Below are 17,841 nucleotides of genomic sequence, written 5' to 3'. Positions count from 1 at the left end.
GTGTATGTAAACTTCCGACTTTAACTGTATCTACCTATCTACCTACAGTGCATTCGGAAAGTATTAAGACCCATTGACTTTTTTCACATTTTGTTACGTTACAGCCTTATTCTAAAATTGATCAAATTAAATGTGTTCCTCATCAATACCCCATAAGGACAAAGCAAAACCGTTTTTTAGACATTTGTGCTAATTTATGAAATTTTTACAACTGAATTCAGACCCTTTGCTATGAGACTTGAAATTGAGCTCAGGTGAGTCCTGTTTCCATTGATCATTCTTGAGATGTTTCTACAACTTGATTGGAGTCCCCCTGTGGTATATTCAATTGATTGGATGTGATTTGGAAAGGCACACACCTGTCTATATAAAGTCCCACAGTTGACAGTGCATGTCAGAGCAAAAACCAAGCGATGAGGTCGAATGAATTGTCTGTAGAGGTCCGAGACAGGATTGTGTCGAGCCACAGATCTGGGGAAAGGTACCAAAAAATGGTTGCAGGATTGAAGGTCCCCGAGAACACAATGACCTCCATCATTCTTAAATGGAAGAAGTTTGGAACCATCAAGACTCTTCCTAGAGCTGGCCGCCCGGCCAAACTGAGCAATCGGGGGAGAAAGGCCTTGGTCAGGGAGATGACCAAGAACCTGATGGTCACTCTGACAGAGCTCTAGTGTTCCTCTGTGGTGATGGGGGAACCTTCCAGAAGGACAACTACCTCTGCAGCACTCTACCAATCAAGCCTTTATGGTAGAGTGGTCAGACTGAAGCCACTCCTCAGTAAAAGGCACATGACAGCCCGCTTGGAGTTTGCCAAAAGGCACCTAAAGGACTCTCCAACCATGAGAAACAAGATCCTCCGGTCTGATGAAAGAAAGATTGAACTCTTAGGCCTGAATGCCAAGCATCACTTCTGGAAGAAACCTGGCACAATCCCTACGGTGAAGCATGGTGGTGGCAGCATCATGCTGTGGGGATGATTTTCAGCCGCAGGGTCTGGGAGGCTAGTCAGTATCGAGGGAAAGATGAACGGAGCAAAGTACAGCGAGATCCTTGATTAAAACCTGCTCCAGAGTGCTCAGGACCTCAGACTGGGGTGAAGGTTCACCTTCCAACAGGACAACAACCCTAAGCACACAGCCAAGACAACGCAGGAGTGGCTTCGGGACAAATCTCTGAATGTCCTTGAGTGGCCCAGCCAGAGCCCAGAATGGACCTGATCGAAGAGAGACCTGAAAATAGCTGTGCAGCAACGTTCCCCATCCAAACTGACAGAGCTTGAGAGGATCTGCAGAGAAGAATGGGAGAAACTCCCCAAATACAGGTGTGCCAAGCTTGTAGCGTCATACCCAAGAAGACTCGGGGCTGTAATCGCTGCCAAAGTTGCTTGAACAAATTACTGAGTAAAGGGTCTGAATAATTATGTACATATGATATTTCATTTATTTTTTATTTTTTATAAAAGTTTTGCTTTGTCATTATGGGATATTGTGTATAGATTGATGCGGGGAAAAAACAACGTAATCAATTTTAGAATAAAGCTACTACGTAACAAAATGTGAAAAAAGTCTGTCTGTCTGATTTACATTGGGGGGTTAGGGGGTTGGTTGTCATTATCAACTCCATTATAATACATCCCAAGCGCTTTTGTGCTTTTTTGTTGTTGTGCTTTTAGCTTCCTTCATTGCCTCTCTTTCACAAATATAATTTCTGTCACACACCCACACACTCACACATGCATGTGCAAACACACACACACATTTACTTAAAATGTCATATGGTATTCTCAAGGCATAAAAAGCTTAATTTTGTTAGGAATATTGTTTATTCAAAGAAAGGCTTTGCTATTTCTAATATTCTGTATCCTATATAGCTTCATTTCCTGTTACAAAAGGAATGAGCTAGTAGCGAACAACCAACCTCATACTGTGACATCCAACCCCGTGATGGGGCTGAGTGTGTTTGATGGCTTATAACTCCATGTTGGAATAAGATTTAATAAAGGCTCCCCATTTCAACCCAAGACATTGTTCTTTCTCCTAACATTGAAACAAGTCTTGTAAAGGCATCCGCATGCTTCCCATCCGAAACAGTCAGGAAAAGTTTGTCTATATATTATGACAACATTTTGTGCTGTTTTGTTCATTTGGTCATCGGCAAGTTTTTTTATGGCTGATCGTGCAGACAAAAATGTCTCTCGAGGCAAGCCAAAGTCGGTAGCCTAAGTCTACGTCCCTTTGCCAGCGATTGGTCAACAGTAGGGATTCTTCAATGAAGTGTTTGTTGTCATTCAACGAGAGAGGACTCGTTTTCATGCAAATTGTTTCACTTGAGAAATACTGCATCAAACTTCTTAGATCTAAAATAAATTTAAAAAAATAATAATAATGACAGATTTCTTGAGTTATTTTGAGGAAGTATATACTGGCTACGGCGTCTCAAGATGGACAAACAGTACTATTGCCGCTTTTTTCAAGTTTTTCAAGCAAAGATCTTTTAAGGGAGTATGCGAGCACACTCGTTCGGTTCGACCGAGGCATGCTGACACCTTAAAACCTCTCTAGGCTAGGGGGCGGTATTTTCACGTCCGGATGAAAAGTGTGCCCAAAGTAAACTGCCTGATACTCAGGCCCAGAAGCTAGGATATGCATATTATTAGTAGATTTGGATAGAAAACACTCTGAAGTTTCTAAAACTGTTTGAATGATGTCTGTGAGTATAACAGGCGAAACCCCGAGGACAAACCATCCAGGATTTGTTTTGGGGGGGTCACTCTCTTTTCAATGGGTTTTCTATGTGGATCTAGATTTCTAAGGCACTTGCTTGCAGTTCCTATCACTTCCACTGGATGTCAACAGTCTTTAGAAATTGGTTGATGTTTTTCCTTTGAGAAATGAAGAAGTAGGGCTGTTCAGAACGAGGGTCGAGTCTAGTGTACTATTGTGGTTGGGGCGCGAGACTTGAAAGCTCGCTCCACTTTGTTTTTATCCGCTATTGAACGCAGTTTATCCCTTCTTAAATTTTATTGATTATTTACATAAAAAATACCTAAAATTGTATTAGGAAAGTTGTATGAAATGTTTGGACAAAGATTACAGGAAACTTATTAGATATTTTGTAGTCATGTTGCGCGAGCTGGAACCGGTGTTTTTCTGGATCAAAACGCACCAAATACATGGACATTTTGGAGATATAACGACAGAATTAATCGAACAAATGGAACATTTGTGATGTTTATGGGACATATTGGAGTGCCAACAGAAGAAGCTCTTCAAAGGTACAGCATGAATTATATTGTTATTTCTGAGTTATGTGTCGCGCCTGGTGGGATGAAATACGATTGTCTGTGTTTGTTTGATGGGGTGCTGTCCTCAGATAATCGCATGGTTTGCTTTCGCCATAAAGCCTTTTTGAAATCTGACACCGTGGCTGGATTAACATCAAGTTAAGCTTTATTTTGACATACTGTATTGCATGTGTATTTTCAAGAATGTTAAATATTTACAATTCTGTAGTTTGAATTTGGCGCCCTGCACTTTCACTGGATGTTGGTCAGGTGGGACGGTAGCGTCCCATCTAGCCTAGAGAGGTACTGGTGTTGAGATACACACGAGTAAAAAATAAGTGTGACAATCAACCCCGGTCTCCCCTTTATCAACCCAGCTATGAGAGATGAATTGGATAAGTATCACATCAATCTGACCCATTGATTTGCAATGAAAATGTGACATTCTCCATCCATCCATCATTTTGTACCTACCTGGACTGCAACGAGAGAGATTATAATTAGACCAGGCCCCTGTGTCACCATGATGGCTCTAAACGATCACTCACTCTATCACCACTTGGAGAGAAGGAGGAGAGAGATGGAGGAAGAAGATAGAGAGAGACTTGTCTTCCTCTGCCAGGCAGGCAGCAACCATGGTCATCGGCTCCCACTGAAGACTGCTAGAGAGAACCCTGAGTGAAGTCTGACTGAGCCGCTGGACGCTCATCATTAGGTTGCATGAAAGCCTGTTTGTGTCCTTCATTAGCCATAGAGAGGGATAGAGAGAGAGCCGACACCTATGATCCACACTGGCGCTCATTAATACCAAGGATGCAAACGAGGCATGGCTAAAGCACCAGTGTCCGGCCCAGTGTAGACGACCCAGAGTGTAAATTACCCAGATGGGCGTCTGACGTAACGTCAGTTCCAGGTCAGAGACAAACACACATGGGGGAAAAGATTATAAGCAGTTGTTTCTTCAGTCAGAACTAAATAATCACAATGTAGGTTCTCATCCATGGATGGAAGGAAGTCATTATATGTTAGTCGTACATAAAGAGACATCACATGTAGGAAGTACTGTAGATCCCCAGTGAGGAAATGTACCCTGAAGAGGAGATTATTAACCAATAGACATTTCCTGAGGGTGATTGTATTTTCTGATGACTAGGACTTGCTCTTTTCAAAGTCCTGTCTTCACCTTAAACACGAGCCATCATTATTCAGGCATTACCAAATTATTCCAAGCTCATTGATTTGTAACACCATTAGAGGGATTTTAATTGTCAAGAACATTTAATTTCTTGATTCATTATCATTAATATTAAAGAATGCAAAAAAGACCGGAACACTCACACCTAGCAAACATTCTCTATGTGGTGTTTTGGGGAATACTTTCTGAAGCTTTGAGGCTGCATCCTCATAACCCTCATGATGTCTATTCATATGGGGACACAGGCTATGTAAGATAAATGTACGAGAAAACATTTATTTTGTTAAATTGTTTCGTTTTTTTATGTCATGTTTCAGCATATACCCATGAAGTATTCCTCTGTATTCATCTGTATATGTTCGTCTGAGTCTGCATGTCTATTTGCCTGTTTCATCTCATAATTCACCTTTTAGACAGCAAAACATGAGCAAAGATTTTGAATAAATATTCAAAATAAATGGAATATTAATAATAAACTGTATTGGAAGAAGCTGTTTCCTAGCAACATACAATTGTGTGTGTGTGTTCGTGTGTGTGTGTGTGTGTGTGTGTGTGTGTGTGTGTGTGTGTGTGTGTGTGTGTGTGTGTGTGTGTGTGTGTGTGTGTGTGTGTGTGTGTGTGTGTGTGTGTGTGTGTGTGTGTGTGTGTGAGAGAGAGAGAGAGATTGATCGAGAAAGGGAGGAGGGAGACCCGAGAGGGAGAGAGAAAGGGATTGACTGACTCACACAGACCCCTATAATTTGTGATTGTGGGTTTTTCTTAATCATACAAATCTTCAAAGAGAATCCAGACGTCAGAAAATACACTTACAAAGGTTAAAAGCGAAAGGTTCCGCTGCTACACGGAGCCAAAGTCTTGTTTTGGATACATAGTGTTAAATGTTGATAGACTCAAATAACCTATTTAATCACCACATGACTCATGCTGTAACCAACCTGTTAACAAAGCAGACAAACTTGGCATGCCTTCATGCTGCTTCACAAAAATGTCAGGCTAGCTGTCAGATATGAAAGTACCTATTTAATGGGGCTGACACGTTACAAGACTACCATTTTCCAACATAAATAAAGTATCTGTACCTTGAATTCTGTCACTGTATTGAAGGAATGTTTTTCATGCTCATTAATATGATTTCTACAGAAATTAGCTATTTTAGCTCTTTGGGGATCCTGTCAAGCTTCCATTGTAAAGACAGACAGACATCCTCATTCCTCTGTCATCCTCGTCCCGCACTAAACGTACCCTGGCCACAAATAATCAGGGGTGTTACCACCCACTACCTCCTGCTCCCTGGAGACACTGTCTCAGACAGAGGCGTGGAATGCAATGCATGGGGAGATCAGGGGGCGCTGTGTCGGCTGCCACCAGACTGCCACGCACCCGCTGTGATGTGACAGGCAACGCTAATATAGGCGCGTGACTGAGAGGGGGCCATGTGGACAGCTCCTCAGTCCTCTCTCTGCATAATGAGACAGGGGGTCTGGGCTAGGATACAGGTGGGAGGCAGGGGGGTGGAGGTGTCAGGCCTGTAATTGTTGCTCCTGGTGCTCTGCCACACAACTCATTCCAGAACACTCCTCTAGTCTGGGGAGGGAGGAAAAGAGGGGAGGGGGGAGAGGGGAGAGGGGGGTATTCCCAAGGTGTTCAGCTGCCAGTGAATCCCTCCGCCATGAATGTGCCTCCATCACCATGGTGACTGGGGCTATGAAATTAGCAAGTGGCAGGAGTCCAGGAGTTCACCAGCTCAGAGAGATAAAAAATTGAATGTATTTTGTATCTTCCCTGAATTAGAATAAGATTATATGGCAGACATGGTAGAGTGCCTTTGAATCTTTGTTGAGCTTCATATGTTTGCTATTACTCAAGGGAGCACAGAAACTCCCAAGGACCTTAAGTGTAGTGCAGTGAGATGATGGGCTGCTTTCTCACCTTATATCCACTGTCTGTTTATACTGGTCTTAGGCTACCATTAATTCCCAGACACACGTTATTTAAGTGATAATGCCAGAGAAGCCGTTATTTGGAGGATATATTGGCGCGGGTGTTGTTAGGCCCGGGACTAAGTCGGGGGCTGGCAAACTGTGCCAATATATCCTCCAACCACCGGCTTCGGGGGCATTATCACTTTTATACAAGGGATTCCCAACATATTCAAATAATGATTGACATATTTTCATAAAAAAATGTATTTTGATGAATTTATTCATACTATTTCATCCTTCCACAGGATATAGTACCGAAACAAATCTAGGGTTGCTACCCAAGCCGGCTGGTCGTTCGTTCTATTGGTTTGGTTGCCAGAGATGCGACCCAGTCATTCAGTCTTTTTGTTCTCTATCTATGGACGCGACCCAGTCGTTCGTTCTAAATGTTCCATTGGCTGGCAACGTTCTTATCCCTTGCTTGCTAGCTAGCCAACGACGACTAACTTACAGTCACGTCAAACAGTACAGACAGAATAACAATAGCAATTTGTTTATACTGTTTTCTAGTGACATTTAACAATGAGCTAATGAGGCACGATTTCGCTGGCATAGAAAATGTGCTCCTCGTTAGGACACTGTTGTTCAGAGGAGCTAGCTAACAACACAGCTAACACAGTAACTTGAAACTGAAGCTGGAAAGGCTGCAAACTAGCTGCACTTAATTTAGTTTTACCTTTTTTCAATTGACATTTCTTTGTATATATCCATAAAAAAGGATGCCAGCTGATTCATGATTTAGACTGGCTGAGCAACGCTGCCTGCCTCTCTCTCTCGTCCCGACTCCCACCCCCTACACGTTCATTACTATGGGACAGTTGGAGATCGAATTTGAACATTGAAACAATGTTGCAAATGTTGGACAGACAGACAGTAAAGTTTATACAAATCTCCAAAATGTGAGATAATGTCTAGATGCTTTTTATAGTGGAGATCAAGTTTATAACTTCCCTGGCTGGGCTGATGAGACAGTGGATTGTGCAGTCAGATGGAACAGAATAAATAGGCATTTTAACGTCATAGATTTAGCCGGTGGTAATTTGTGGAATAGACACCGTCTGGAATGCGCTTTTAACCAATCAGCATTCAGGATTAGACCCACCCGTTGTATAATAACAGACAATTCCCCTCAGATTTGTTGCTGCAGGAAGGAATGTCTGTCTAGTCTAGTGAAAGACCTGGGGTACTGAATCATATATAATGTAACAGTTTGTTCATGATACTCTACTATATGTGTTGCTGGTTGTGATTGACAGCTCAGCATTAGGTCTTCTTTAGTCTTTTGCTAAATGGAAACCAAGCATAATAAAGCTAATCCACATTTACTAAGGACGATAGAAGCATCTGTGAGTAACAGTGTTTACTGAGGGGTTAAGAAAGCATTTCTCTATTTTGACCCTTTAGGACAGTTTTGTTTCTATAATCTTAACAGAAAATTCACAGCATGTGTCAAATGAGAATTTAATTGACAGTGTTATCTCTCTGTATGTTTTACAGGCTGTCTGAGGGGAATGGAGAGTTCTTTGTGCGTATGAATGGCATCCTCCAGAAACAAGAGAATCTGCTGCGTGCTGCCCAGGCTGAGGTAAACCCTAAACCTCCTTATGTTTATTTAAAGGGGCAGTGCAGTCAAACGCGATTTTCTGGTAAAAAAATGATATTTCCATGCTATGAGGTTGAAATAACAGTCTGAAATTGTGAAAAGTATGATAATGCCCTTTTAGTGTTGGAGCTTTAAAAAACTAACAACAAAAAACGACTGGAATTTCAGCCTGCTCAGGTGGGATGGAGTTTTTGGCCCACAGCATGACATCACAATCTGATCTGATTATTCTGACCAATGACCAGTAATCTTTTATTTGTATATGTATCCTCTTACTTTGAAGGGGTAGGCTCTAGAGTCGAGACGATCCTATCTGCCAATCAAGGGCTGTGCATATACATATATTTACATTTGTAACAACACACCCACACAATCAGACTGAGCAATGATAAAAAAGTATATTCTGAGTTATTTTCATGAACTAACCACACACAGGGATTTTTTAGACATACAGTGATGATTTAAAATAAAATAAAAAAGACTGCATGTGGGCTTTAAGCAGGAAGATCCTTGAAATTATATATATATTTTTAAGGAGACTATAGAGGAAAGGTCTTGGGTAGTATACACATACTTTGCTCTCGCCGGTCCCCTCTGCTATGCCTATGTAACGGGGGTCAATGTGCTGCTCACAGCTTAGCTTCCTTCACTGTCCAACTGCCCCACACTGGGCTCGAATCAGCGATCCTCTGCTTCGCAACACACGTGACCGCCCTCCTTAACAACGTTCCAATGGGTTGAACCAGCCAAAAGGTACCGACTGGATCCCTCGGTCTGGTACATTTCAAGCTATTTGTGGAGCTAGCTTACGGTACGTTCTTAACTCTGTGTTACACAGTGCGCTGAGGGGACAGACGGACAAGGTTGAGAAGGCCACTCAAAAGGCTGGAGGCTCAGCTATCAGAAGGAGCTGCTCTCCATGGCTCTCTACCCCCTCACTTCCCACACAAGAGGAAAGAGACTGGGACTGAATGGGGCGCTATTAAGATGTTTATCTGAGAACACTTGTTTTCCAGCCCCTTCAGGTTTTAAAGTGGTGAAAGGGGAACAAAAAGAAAATCAATGATGCAGTCATTGCCTCTGTCTGATTGTGTGCCGCAGTTGAAAACGAAAGTGTTTGGTTGGCGATAACAGCTCATTGTGACTTAACCTCACAACCCTTTCCAAGCCTTATTGAAGCAGTCATGGTGATGGAGCCTGCTTAAGGGAGAGTGTGTGGCTCTGAGATTTAAAGTTATCTCTCTCTGTGTCTCCGCAGCGCGAAGGGGAAGGTAACACAGCCGCACCACCAGCAGAGCACGTAGACCAGGCCTTCGTTCCAGAGAGGTCCAGCAGGAGAGAGGTGAGTAGCTTGGTGTTCCTTAGGGTAGCATATTCAGCTCTAGCGATGGAGGGGTATTTGACTTGCTATTGGCCTTTTCTCATATCTAGCTCCCCAACTAGAATCTAGTGTCCTGAACCCAGTTTGCCTCTATCCTCACACGGCTGTAGCTAGCTACACTGTTGCGTAAACCTCACACATTGTTAGCTACAGTAAGGTTACATCATTCTATTGACAGAGAATTGTTTCCCAGCTCTCATTTAGCAGTGACCCTGCTTTAAGAAAGAAAAACGGTAGTTAAGGCATTCACTGAGGTTGTTTTCTTCCAGCAGGACCTCCTATATGAAGAGGCCGTTTACACGGTAGTCAACAGGGTGGGCGTGCCCTCGCCAGAGTACATCACCAATGAAGGCGACATCTTCAGTTATCTGCTGAAGGTTCACACACACTTTTGATCGGCTAAATCCGTTTACTGAACAGTCCACCTGGCCAAACTCTCACACACACACGGCAGAGACCAACAAACACTTACTCTCATACACATAAGCACACACACACTTATGAACGCACCCTAGTGTGCTGTAATTTACACTTCAAATACTGACTAATAAAATAGACAAGACCAGAAAGAGCCAAGTAAGCTGAAATAATTACTGTCCTAGAAAACAACAGCAGAAATCAGATTGTCTTGTCATGTGACTCCTGTTGTAAACCCCTCTAATCTCTGTCCTCACCAACTGATCCTAGAGGTTCAGTCTGGCGGTAGAGAGCCATGTTTGCTATGAGACATCTGTAGGAGACTGAGCAGATGTGCTTTGGCTTAGACCTGATTAAACATCAAAGCCCAGGCCCACTGAGTATTGATGTTCAGCTGTAATATTACATCCATTCAGACTCTGTCACTCCAAAGCTGCATCCTTGCTTCCTCTGTCGCTCTCTGCTTGAGGTGGTGGACCAGGGCACATGTCCCCATGCTTTGAAGTGACCCCTGGTTCTCTTTGGCATTTTGAAGATAGTGAGATTGAACCTGTGCAGCCATCTGGGATCGGGCTTATGAGAACGCAAATCATTGGCAAGGGATGTAATGCTTATCATCATTGTATTATTATTTCAAATAGTTTAATAGTTAAGCTTTGATTTATAAACGTACAGGTCAAAATGCAGGCAGGAGTATAGTTGGAAGTGTATTGCAAATATGCTCACAGACCTATGAGGCTCTCTTGCAAAGAGCACCCTTTTCCACTGTCGTCCCTCTCCTAGGTATTTGATATGGGTCAGGAGGAACATGACATCATTCTGCAGAGAGTCCAAGAATCCAAGGTGAGATGCTTTGTTCCACTCCCATCTTGTCAATTTCCATCTCCTGTCTCCTCTCCTGTCACTTCCTGTATCTCCCATCCGCAGACACACGGCGTGTAAGCTGTATGAACAAGATAGCACCGCTGAGTTGTCACTGTGAGGATCTTCAAGTCTGCACCATTTAATGTGCCTTTCTTTTGTGTTTAGCTATACACTGAGTTTACAAAACTGCTCTTTCCATGACATAGACTGACCAGGTGAATCCAGGTGAAAGCTATGATCCCTATTGATATCACCTGTTAAATTCAATTCAATCAGTGTAGATGAAGGGGAGGAGACAGGCTAAAGAAGGATTTTGAAGCCTTGAGACAATTGAGAACTGAATTGTGTGTGTGTGTGCCATTCAGAGGGTGAATGGGCAAGACAAAATATTTAAGTGCTTTTGAATGGGGCATGGTAGTAGGTGCCAGGTGCACCGGTTTGTGTCAAGAACTGAAACGCTGCTGGGTTTTTCCACGCTCAACAGTTTGCCATGTGTATCAAGACATCCTGCCAACTTGACACAACTGTGGCAATCATTGGAGTCAACATGGGTCAGAATCCATGTGGAACGCTTTCAACACCTTGTAGAGTCCATGCCCTGATGAATTGAGGCTGTTCTGAGGGCAAAATGGCGGTGGCGGGGGGTGGAACTCAATATTAGGAAGTTGTTCCTAATGTTTGGTATACTCAGTGTATAGCACGTTGCATTCACAAGGTTAAAGTGAAATGCATGGAAAGCACTAACAGCTCGATGTACCCGGAGAGACTGAGCTGATGGAGTGTATTGATAGCCGTAGTGAAGCTCACTGTGCACCAGGAGACATAATGATCTGTGAAAGCCCACTTTGTATGATGCCCTTGACTACCAGCAACCTTTCAAATGTCAGTTTGAAAGAGATGCTGGGCTCTTCTGCAAGACTCCTTGAAAGGTTGTGTGCAGAGAAGAACATATTGTGCCATTTAAATGTTCCATCCTACAATGATCTCTGTTTCTCGTTGGCGCAGCAGTGTCTTTCCACCTTAGTGACACACAAAGCCCTGGCATTATACACCAGACAAAGAAAACACACATTGATTATTCTCTCTTGACAGACTCACACTGCAGTGATTGCTGGTATTTTGTTCACCACTGATGAAAGTGTATTTGTCGAGTTAAAGAATCCAAATAAAAATAAAGTTCACCGACTAGCTGTTGTTTGCAAAGTGCACTCTATGCCATGTTCAAGGCCCGGTTTTGGAAAGCAGCCTGCTTATGGATGGTTTCAGCGAGACCTCTCACTAATGCATGACTCTTAGCCTGTGTACTGCTGTTACTTTGTGCACTTTGTTTTGCAGAGAGCCAGTTTCACCCTGAGAGTGTCTGTCATGAAAGGGAAAAATCTAATGGCAAAGGATGCAAATGGTGAGGGGTGTTTGTGTTCATTTACTGCTATTGATGGGAAGCAGCATTTGTTTTCTGTGCGTGGATATGAAATGTCATCGTGTCCATTTGCCAACGCCAACTCCACATTGACAATGAATGCAATTGTTTATTATTGAAATAAGATTAGAACATTTTCAGATCAACTATATTGAGTGAGCCACATTGTTCTTTCTGTCTGGAAGAAAAATGTAAACTTCGCATGATACAGTGGTTCAACCAAGACACTAGAACCATCATCACATCCCTGTCCACTTTAGACAACACTGGACCACTTTGTCTAAAAGGACACATGCTGCTATTACTAGCAGATCAATTGCTTTTGATTCCTGAACCTCAATAAGGTACATCACCGTAATTCTAACAGTATAATCTCAGTGTGTCTCTATATTAGTTTAACCCTTATTGTGCCTGGGTAGGGTACAGCGACCCCTATTGCATGCTGGGAATCCTCTTGGGCCAGAGCCCTCGGGAGACAGAGGATAAGAAGGAGAGGAAGTTCAGCTTCAGAAAGAGGAAGGAGAAGCTGGAGAAGAGGTCCAGTACCAAGGAGGTTCTAGCAGCCACGTGCATCCAGGTGACTGAGGTCAAGCCAGAGACTCTCAACCCAGTCTGGAATGAGCACTTTGTTTTGTAAGTACAGTACTGACGGTACGCCGATTCTGGAAATTGTTGGCAGAATGCTTGACATTTGTATGTGTCTCAGAGCCTAACGGTAACAACGTTTGTTTACACAATGTTAAATTATGATCTTTTTTTTCTTCCAATAGTGACATTGATGATGTCCACGGTGATCTACTGCATATGGACATATGGTAAGATTAAACACAGTGTGGGCCTTTCCACTTTCAGTCCAGATTCCTGAAAACGGAATCTGCATGCCAATGCTATCCAACTGTCCCACTAACCTTTGGTCTTCTTCTCAGGGACCATGACGATGACGTCTCTGTCGCAGAGGCCTGCAAAAAACTGAATGAAGTCAGTGGACTTAGAGGAATGGGCAGGTAGAACAGGCTTCTATTTGCTAATTATAAAGTCGGTGAAATAGGTCCTTTAATATAGTGAATGGAGGTCTTGACTGTCAGGTCATTGAGATGCAGTGCTGGTTGATTGCTCTGTGTTATATTTCATGTATTCATCAGTACCTTATCCCACCAGGTATTTTAAGCAGATTGCCAAATCGGTGCGGTCCAATGGGACGTCGTCATCAGGATCATCTGAGGACAATGCTGATGACTTCCTGGGCTGTATCAACATTCCACTGAATGTAATTCTTTAAAGTTACAGCTTTCACTTCCCAACTGCTGTTTACTGGTAACGTTTCTTATTTTAAACAGTAGTAATACATTTGATGCAGTTTATTCTAATATTTGTATCTATTAGCTTTTATAAGTGTTAATTAACATTTATTAATACTCCACCAAACTTGGTTCCTGGCTCACTGTTTATCAGAGAGGCGCAACACCCGTTATTCATTTACTGTAAATCCTTCAAAAAGAGTGTGACGTATCGGTCTACACCTTCATCAGACCGAAACGTCACTCGGTTTTAATGGATTTAGAATAAATGATAGTTTTATGATGGAGAGAGTGTCGCGCCTCTAAAGAAATCCATTATTATTTAAGGCAGCACCTCTGTTCCAGTTTGAGAACAAAACCCTTTTTCCTGGCTTAGTGTCTAGCCCATGGGCAGGCCCTCGGATCAATATAAAAAAATATATATATATACAGTTGAAGTCGGAAATTTACATACACTTAGGTTGGAGTCATTAAAACTAGTTTTTCAACCACTCCACAAATTTCTTGTTAACAAACTGTAGTTTTGGCAAGTCGGTTAGGACATCTACTTTGTGCATGACACAAGTAATTTTTCCAACAATTGTTTACAGACAGATTATTTCTCTTATAATTCACTCTATCACAATTCCAGTGGGTCAGAAGTTTACATACACTAAGTTGACTGTGCCTTTAAACAGCTTGGAAAATTCCAGAAAATGATGTAATGGCTTTAGAAGCTTCTGATAGGCTAATTGACATATTTTGACTATATTGGAGGCGTACATGTGGATGTATTTCAAGGCCTACCTTCAAACTCAGTGCCTCTTTGCTTGACATCATGGGAACATCAATAGAAATCAGCCAAGGCCTCAGAAAGAAGGTACCACGTTCATCTGTACTAACAATAGTACGCAAGTATTAACACCATGGGACCACGCAGCCGTCATACCGCTCAGGAAGGAGACGCGTTCTGTCACCTAAAGATGAACCTACTTTGGTGCGAAAAGTGCAAATCAATCCCAGAACAACAGCAAAGGACCCTGTGAAGATGCTGGAGGAAACGGATACAAAAGTATTTATATTCACATACCTTAAGGGACATCTGGTACGGGAGCCGTATGATCGGTGAGGATTCTCCCATTGGAAATGTACGGTCCCTTACCTGACGTCCGACTTCGTCCGGGAAAATCGCGGACGGCGTCGGGCCGAGGGCGCGGGGGAGCTCTTTCGGGAAGTCATGTCAGAAATCGTTTCGGACTTTCGGTCGCCGTTTTATAAAAATAACAAATTTTTGACTTGCTCCCCGCATTCTCGAAAATTCCCACAAGGCGGAAAATAAATCATATTGCAGGCGCACGAACACGGGGCAAACGAGCGCGGCCTTTTCTCCTAAACGGAAAATATTTCGAAGACGAAACTCGGCGAGCGTAGGTTTGGAGTAAAGGGAAGTTGGCCCCGAACAAGATGGCGTCGAGGCTTCGGCGCTTTTTGAGTTATGGCCATTTTGCTGGGATCAAAGGTCAAAAACGAAAAGTAGGGTGCGATTTGACCGCTTCACGTCAAAGTACATAAGCGTACGGTGTCAGGAAAAAAAAAAACTGCCGTTTATCTGTCGTAATTTAAGAGAAATAGTACATTGTCCATTTGGTGATGTTCACGAAGAGGAATTTTTTTTTCAAAAAAATCACAGATCCAGTTGCAGTTTGTTCACACGAACATTTTTAAAGTGGGTCTCGAAGCTCTGCGAGAATTCTGTGATTTTATGTGATTTTATGAAGTAACACACACTCATTTAACCCTCTGTTAATAAGTCAGTTCTTAACATAAAGACTTAAAGCTCAATATTATATAAGAGCCTACCCCAAGGAGGGTATGTGTTCACGTTCAGCTTCCTATGTCAACTGGAAGTACCTTAAAATGGTGCATAGGGTCAGGTTTGAAGGGTAATAAAGGTCAGATCTTTTCAAAACTTCACTTGTGTGATTAGACAACCCTCATGAACTGTAATCAGTCATTTTTCCCAACAGATGTCAAAGAAAAGCTCTCTCACACAAACACACACACACAAAAAGGAAGGATGGAGTGAAAAAGTACGGTGCTTAAAGACACACAAAGCCTGCAACGGTATTACTATTATCTCCAGGCCGTGCCGAGTTCAACGAGATGCCCCGCTTGACCGTAGCTCGTTCGGTCTGAGCGCAGCGACCGTTACAAGAAGACGGACCCAAATGACCTATTGACCTCATGTCAATTTTATTTGCTTTTGGGAGACAGAGAGAGAACCGTTAAGGTTAGAAGCACAATTTCACCTCAGGAATGTTCTTTAGGTCCTCCCGATCTGTGCAAGCCTAACCTTGACCTTGTGGCATTAACCCTTACCAGTTAAAAGCTGGTGTTTACATCAAACAATTTACAATGACATGTTGCCCCATAGGAATACATTGACTACACTGTCAAATCTTTCCAAAACTTCATATATGTGAATAGACAACCCTCATGAACTGTAAATCAGTCCTTCATCCCATCAGATTTCAAAAAAAAAAAAAACACACCGACACAGAAATGATGGAGGGACACACTGAGGGGCTAAGAGGCAGACAGTGCCTGTAGTAGTTACTTTTGTTCCAACTTTTAAAGAACCGTCAGACCTAGAGTTCTGAAAATTTACAAACCTGTTCTAGACCTCAGGTCGATTGTGCACAGTGAATTATGTGGCTCTAGAAGGTTCCCGGATCGATAAAAAGCCTCGTGTATTTGCCATGTTTTCAATTCATTTTGACCTCAACGAAACGGACGACATTTAGGAAAGTCCCAGAGTCTCAAGACTAGGTGCGTTGAAACCGGCTCGGCCCATAGAGACAGACCCCAACAAGCCTGTTTGATTGCTCATTCAAGGGCCCCGTAGCAAGGCAATGAAAAAAGTGGAATTTCAGCACCAATTAGGGTTTTGCTCGGGCACCGAATGACCTATCGAGCCGAAACTTGGGATTCGAGGTCGCCTCACATAGGGCTAAACATAATGTGTGAACTGGACCCGCAGCTAGAACATAACTACGTATTATTTGTTTTATTATGGTTTAAATAGAAAGCGCTGTGAATTTTGGGCCTGCTCTGAACTATGTTATAGTTGGCATCTAAAGGAGTTGGAAAAAGTGAGTTTGGAGTCAGATGGTATCAGTTTGGTGTCTGAAAATATCTATTTGACTGATGGACACTGACTTGCTCGTTGACTTTTGTACATTTGCAATATGTTTCAACGGGGAGGTACCATGAGGAAAAAGCGACACGATGAAATTTCACGAAACGAGCGATGGAGAGGAACCACTATCACTGCCCGACCATCCTGAGGTCATCAGACCGTTGACTTTTGCATTTGTAAAGTATTTAAAGAATGCCCGTTAGATTTGCAATATGATTCAACATCACATCATATTGCAAATGCCCGTTATATTTGCAATATGATGTGATGTTGAATCATATTGCAAATATAACGTGCATTCTTTAAATACTTTAGAAATACAAAAGTCAACGTCCTGATGACCTCAGGATGGCCGGGCAGTGATAGTGGTTCCTCTCCATCGCTCGTTTCGTGAAATTTCATCATGTCGCTTTATCCTCATGGTACCTCCCCGTTGAAACATATTGCAAATGGACAAAAGTCAACTAGCAAGTCAACTAGCAATTGTCAACCAAAGTCAACTAGCAAGTGTCCATAAGTCAATGACATCTTTTCAGACACCAAACTGATACCATCTGACTCCAAACTCACTTTTTCCAACTCCTTTAGAAGCCAACTGTCAAATATTTCAGAGCAGGCCCAAAATTCACAGCGCCTTCCATGAATGCAGCAAAACAGCATTCTGAAATCACCACTAAAACGACATCACCATAATCTCCAGGCCGTGCCGAGTTCAACGAGATGCCCCGCTTGGCCGTAGCTCGCTCGGTCTGAGCGCAGCGACCGTTACAAGAAGACAGAGCAAAATGACCTTTTGACCTCATGTCAATTTTATTTGCTTTTGGGAGACAGCGAGAGAACCGTTAGGGTTAGAAACACAATTTGACCTCAGGAATGTTCTTAAGGTCCCCCCGATCTGTGCAAGCCTAACATTGACCCTGTGGCATTAACCCTTAATAGTTAAATGAAGGTGTTTAGATCAAACAGTTTACAATGACATTTCGCCCCATAGGAATACATTGACTGCACCTCCAAATTCAACCTGAAGCCTATGTGGGTTATGAAGGTCTTAGGAACCTGTCTTTGATGTCAGTCCATCAGGCCATCATAAGGTCTACCTGTGTCAATTCTAAGCTTCCTGGAGCAACCGGAAGTGGTTAAAACCACCCTAAAAGTGTTTGCAATACCCAACCTGCAGTTTGAGAGAAATAGTGCATTCAGCCCTATGTAAATCACTG

The 17,841-nt window shown here is 42.6% G+C and overlaps 1 protein-coding gene across 3 annotated transcripts in view; it reads left to right on the top strand.

The window, feature by feature from the left end:
* LOC139577887 (BAI1-associated protein 3-like) overlaps positions 1 to 17,841 on the top strand; it is a 44,101-nt gene that overhangs the window by 10,850 nt on the left and 15,410 nt on the right. For 2 of the 3 annotated variants that reach the window (XM_071405022.1, XM_071405027.1), the window contains exons 3-11: positions 7,961 to 8,048; positions 9,325 to 9,408; positions 9,717 to 9,824; positions 10,648 to 10,707; positions 12,064 to 12,130; positions 12,568 to 12,781; positions 12,919 to 12,963; positions 13,075 to 13,152; positions 13,307 to 13,415. In XM_071405022.1, coding sequence (XP_071261123.1) covers positions 7,961 to 8,048; positions 9,325 to 9,408; positions 9,717 to 9,824; positions 10,648 to 10,707; positions 12,064 to 12,130; positions 12,568 to 12,781; positions 12,919 to 12,963; positions 13,075 to 13,152; positions 13,307 to 13,415 — 853 coding nt within the window. The remainder of the gene's footprint in view (positions 1 to 7,960; positions 8,049 to 9,324; positions 9,409 to 9,716; positions 9,825 to 10,647; positions 10,708 to 12,063; positions 12,131 to 12,567; positions 12,782 to 12,918; positions 12,964 to 13,074; positions 13,153 to 13,306; positions 13,416 to 17,841) is intronic. The other variant, XM_071405033.1, reaches the window with a different exon arrangement.

This window comes from Salvelinus alpinus, chromosome 1, assembly GCF_045679555.1.
Source record: "Salvelinus alpinus chromosome 1, SLU_Salpinus.1, whole genome shotgun sequence".
Lineage (NCBI taxonomy): Eukaryota > Metazoa > Chordata > Actinopteri > Salmoniformes > Salmonidae > Salvelinus > Salvelinus alpinus.
This window is presented reverse-complemented; position numbering and strand designations above follow the sequence as displayed.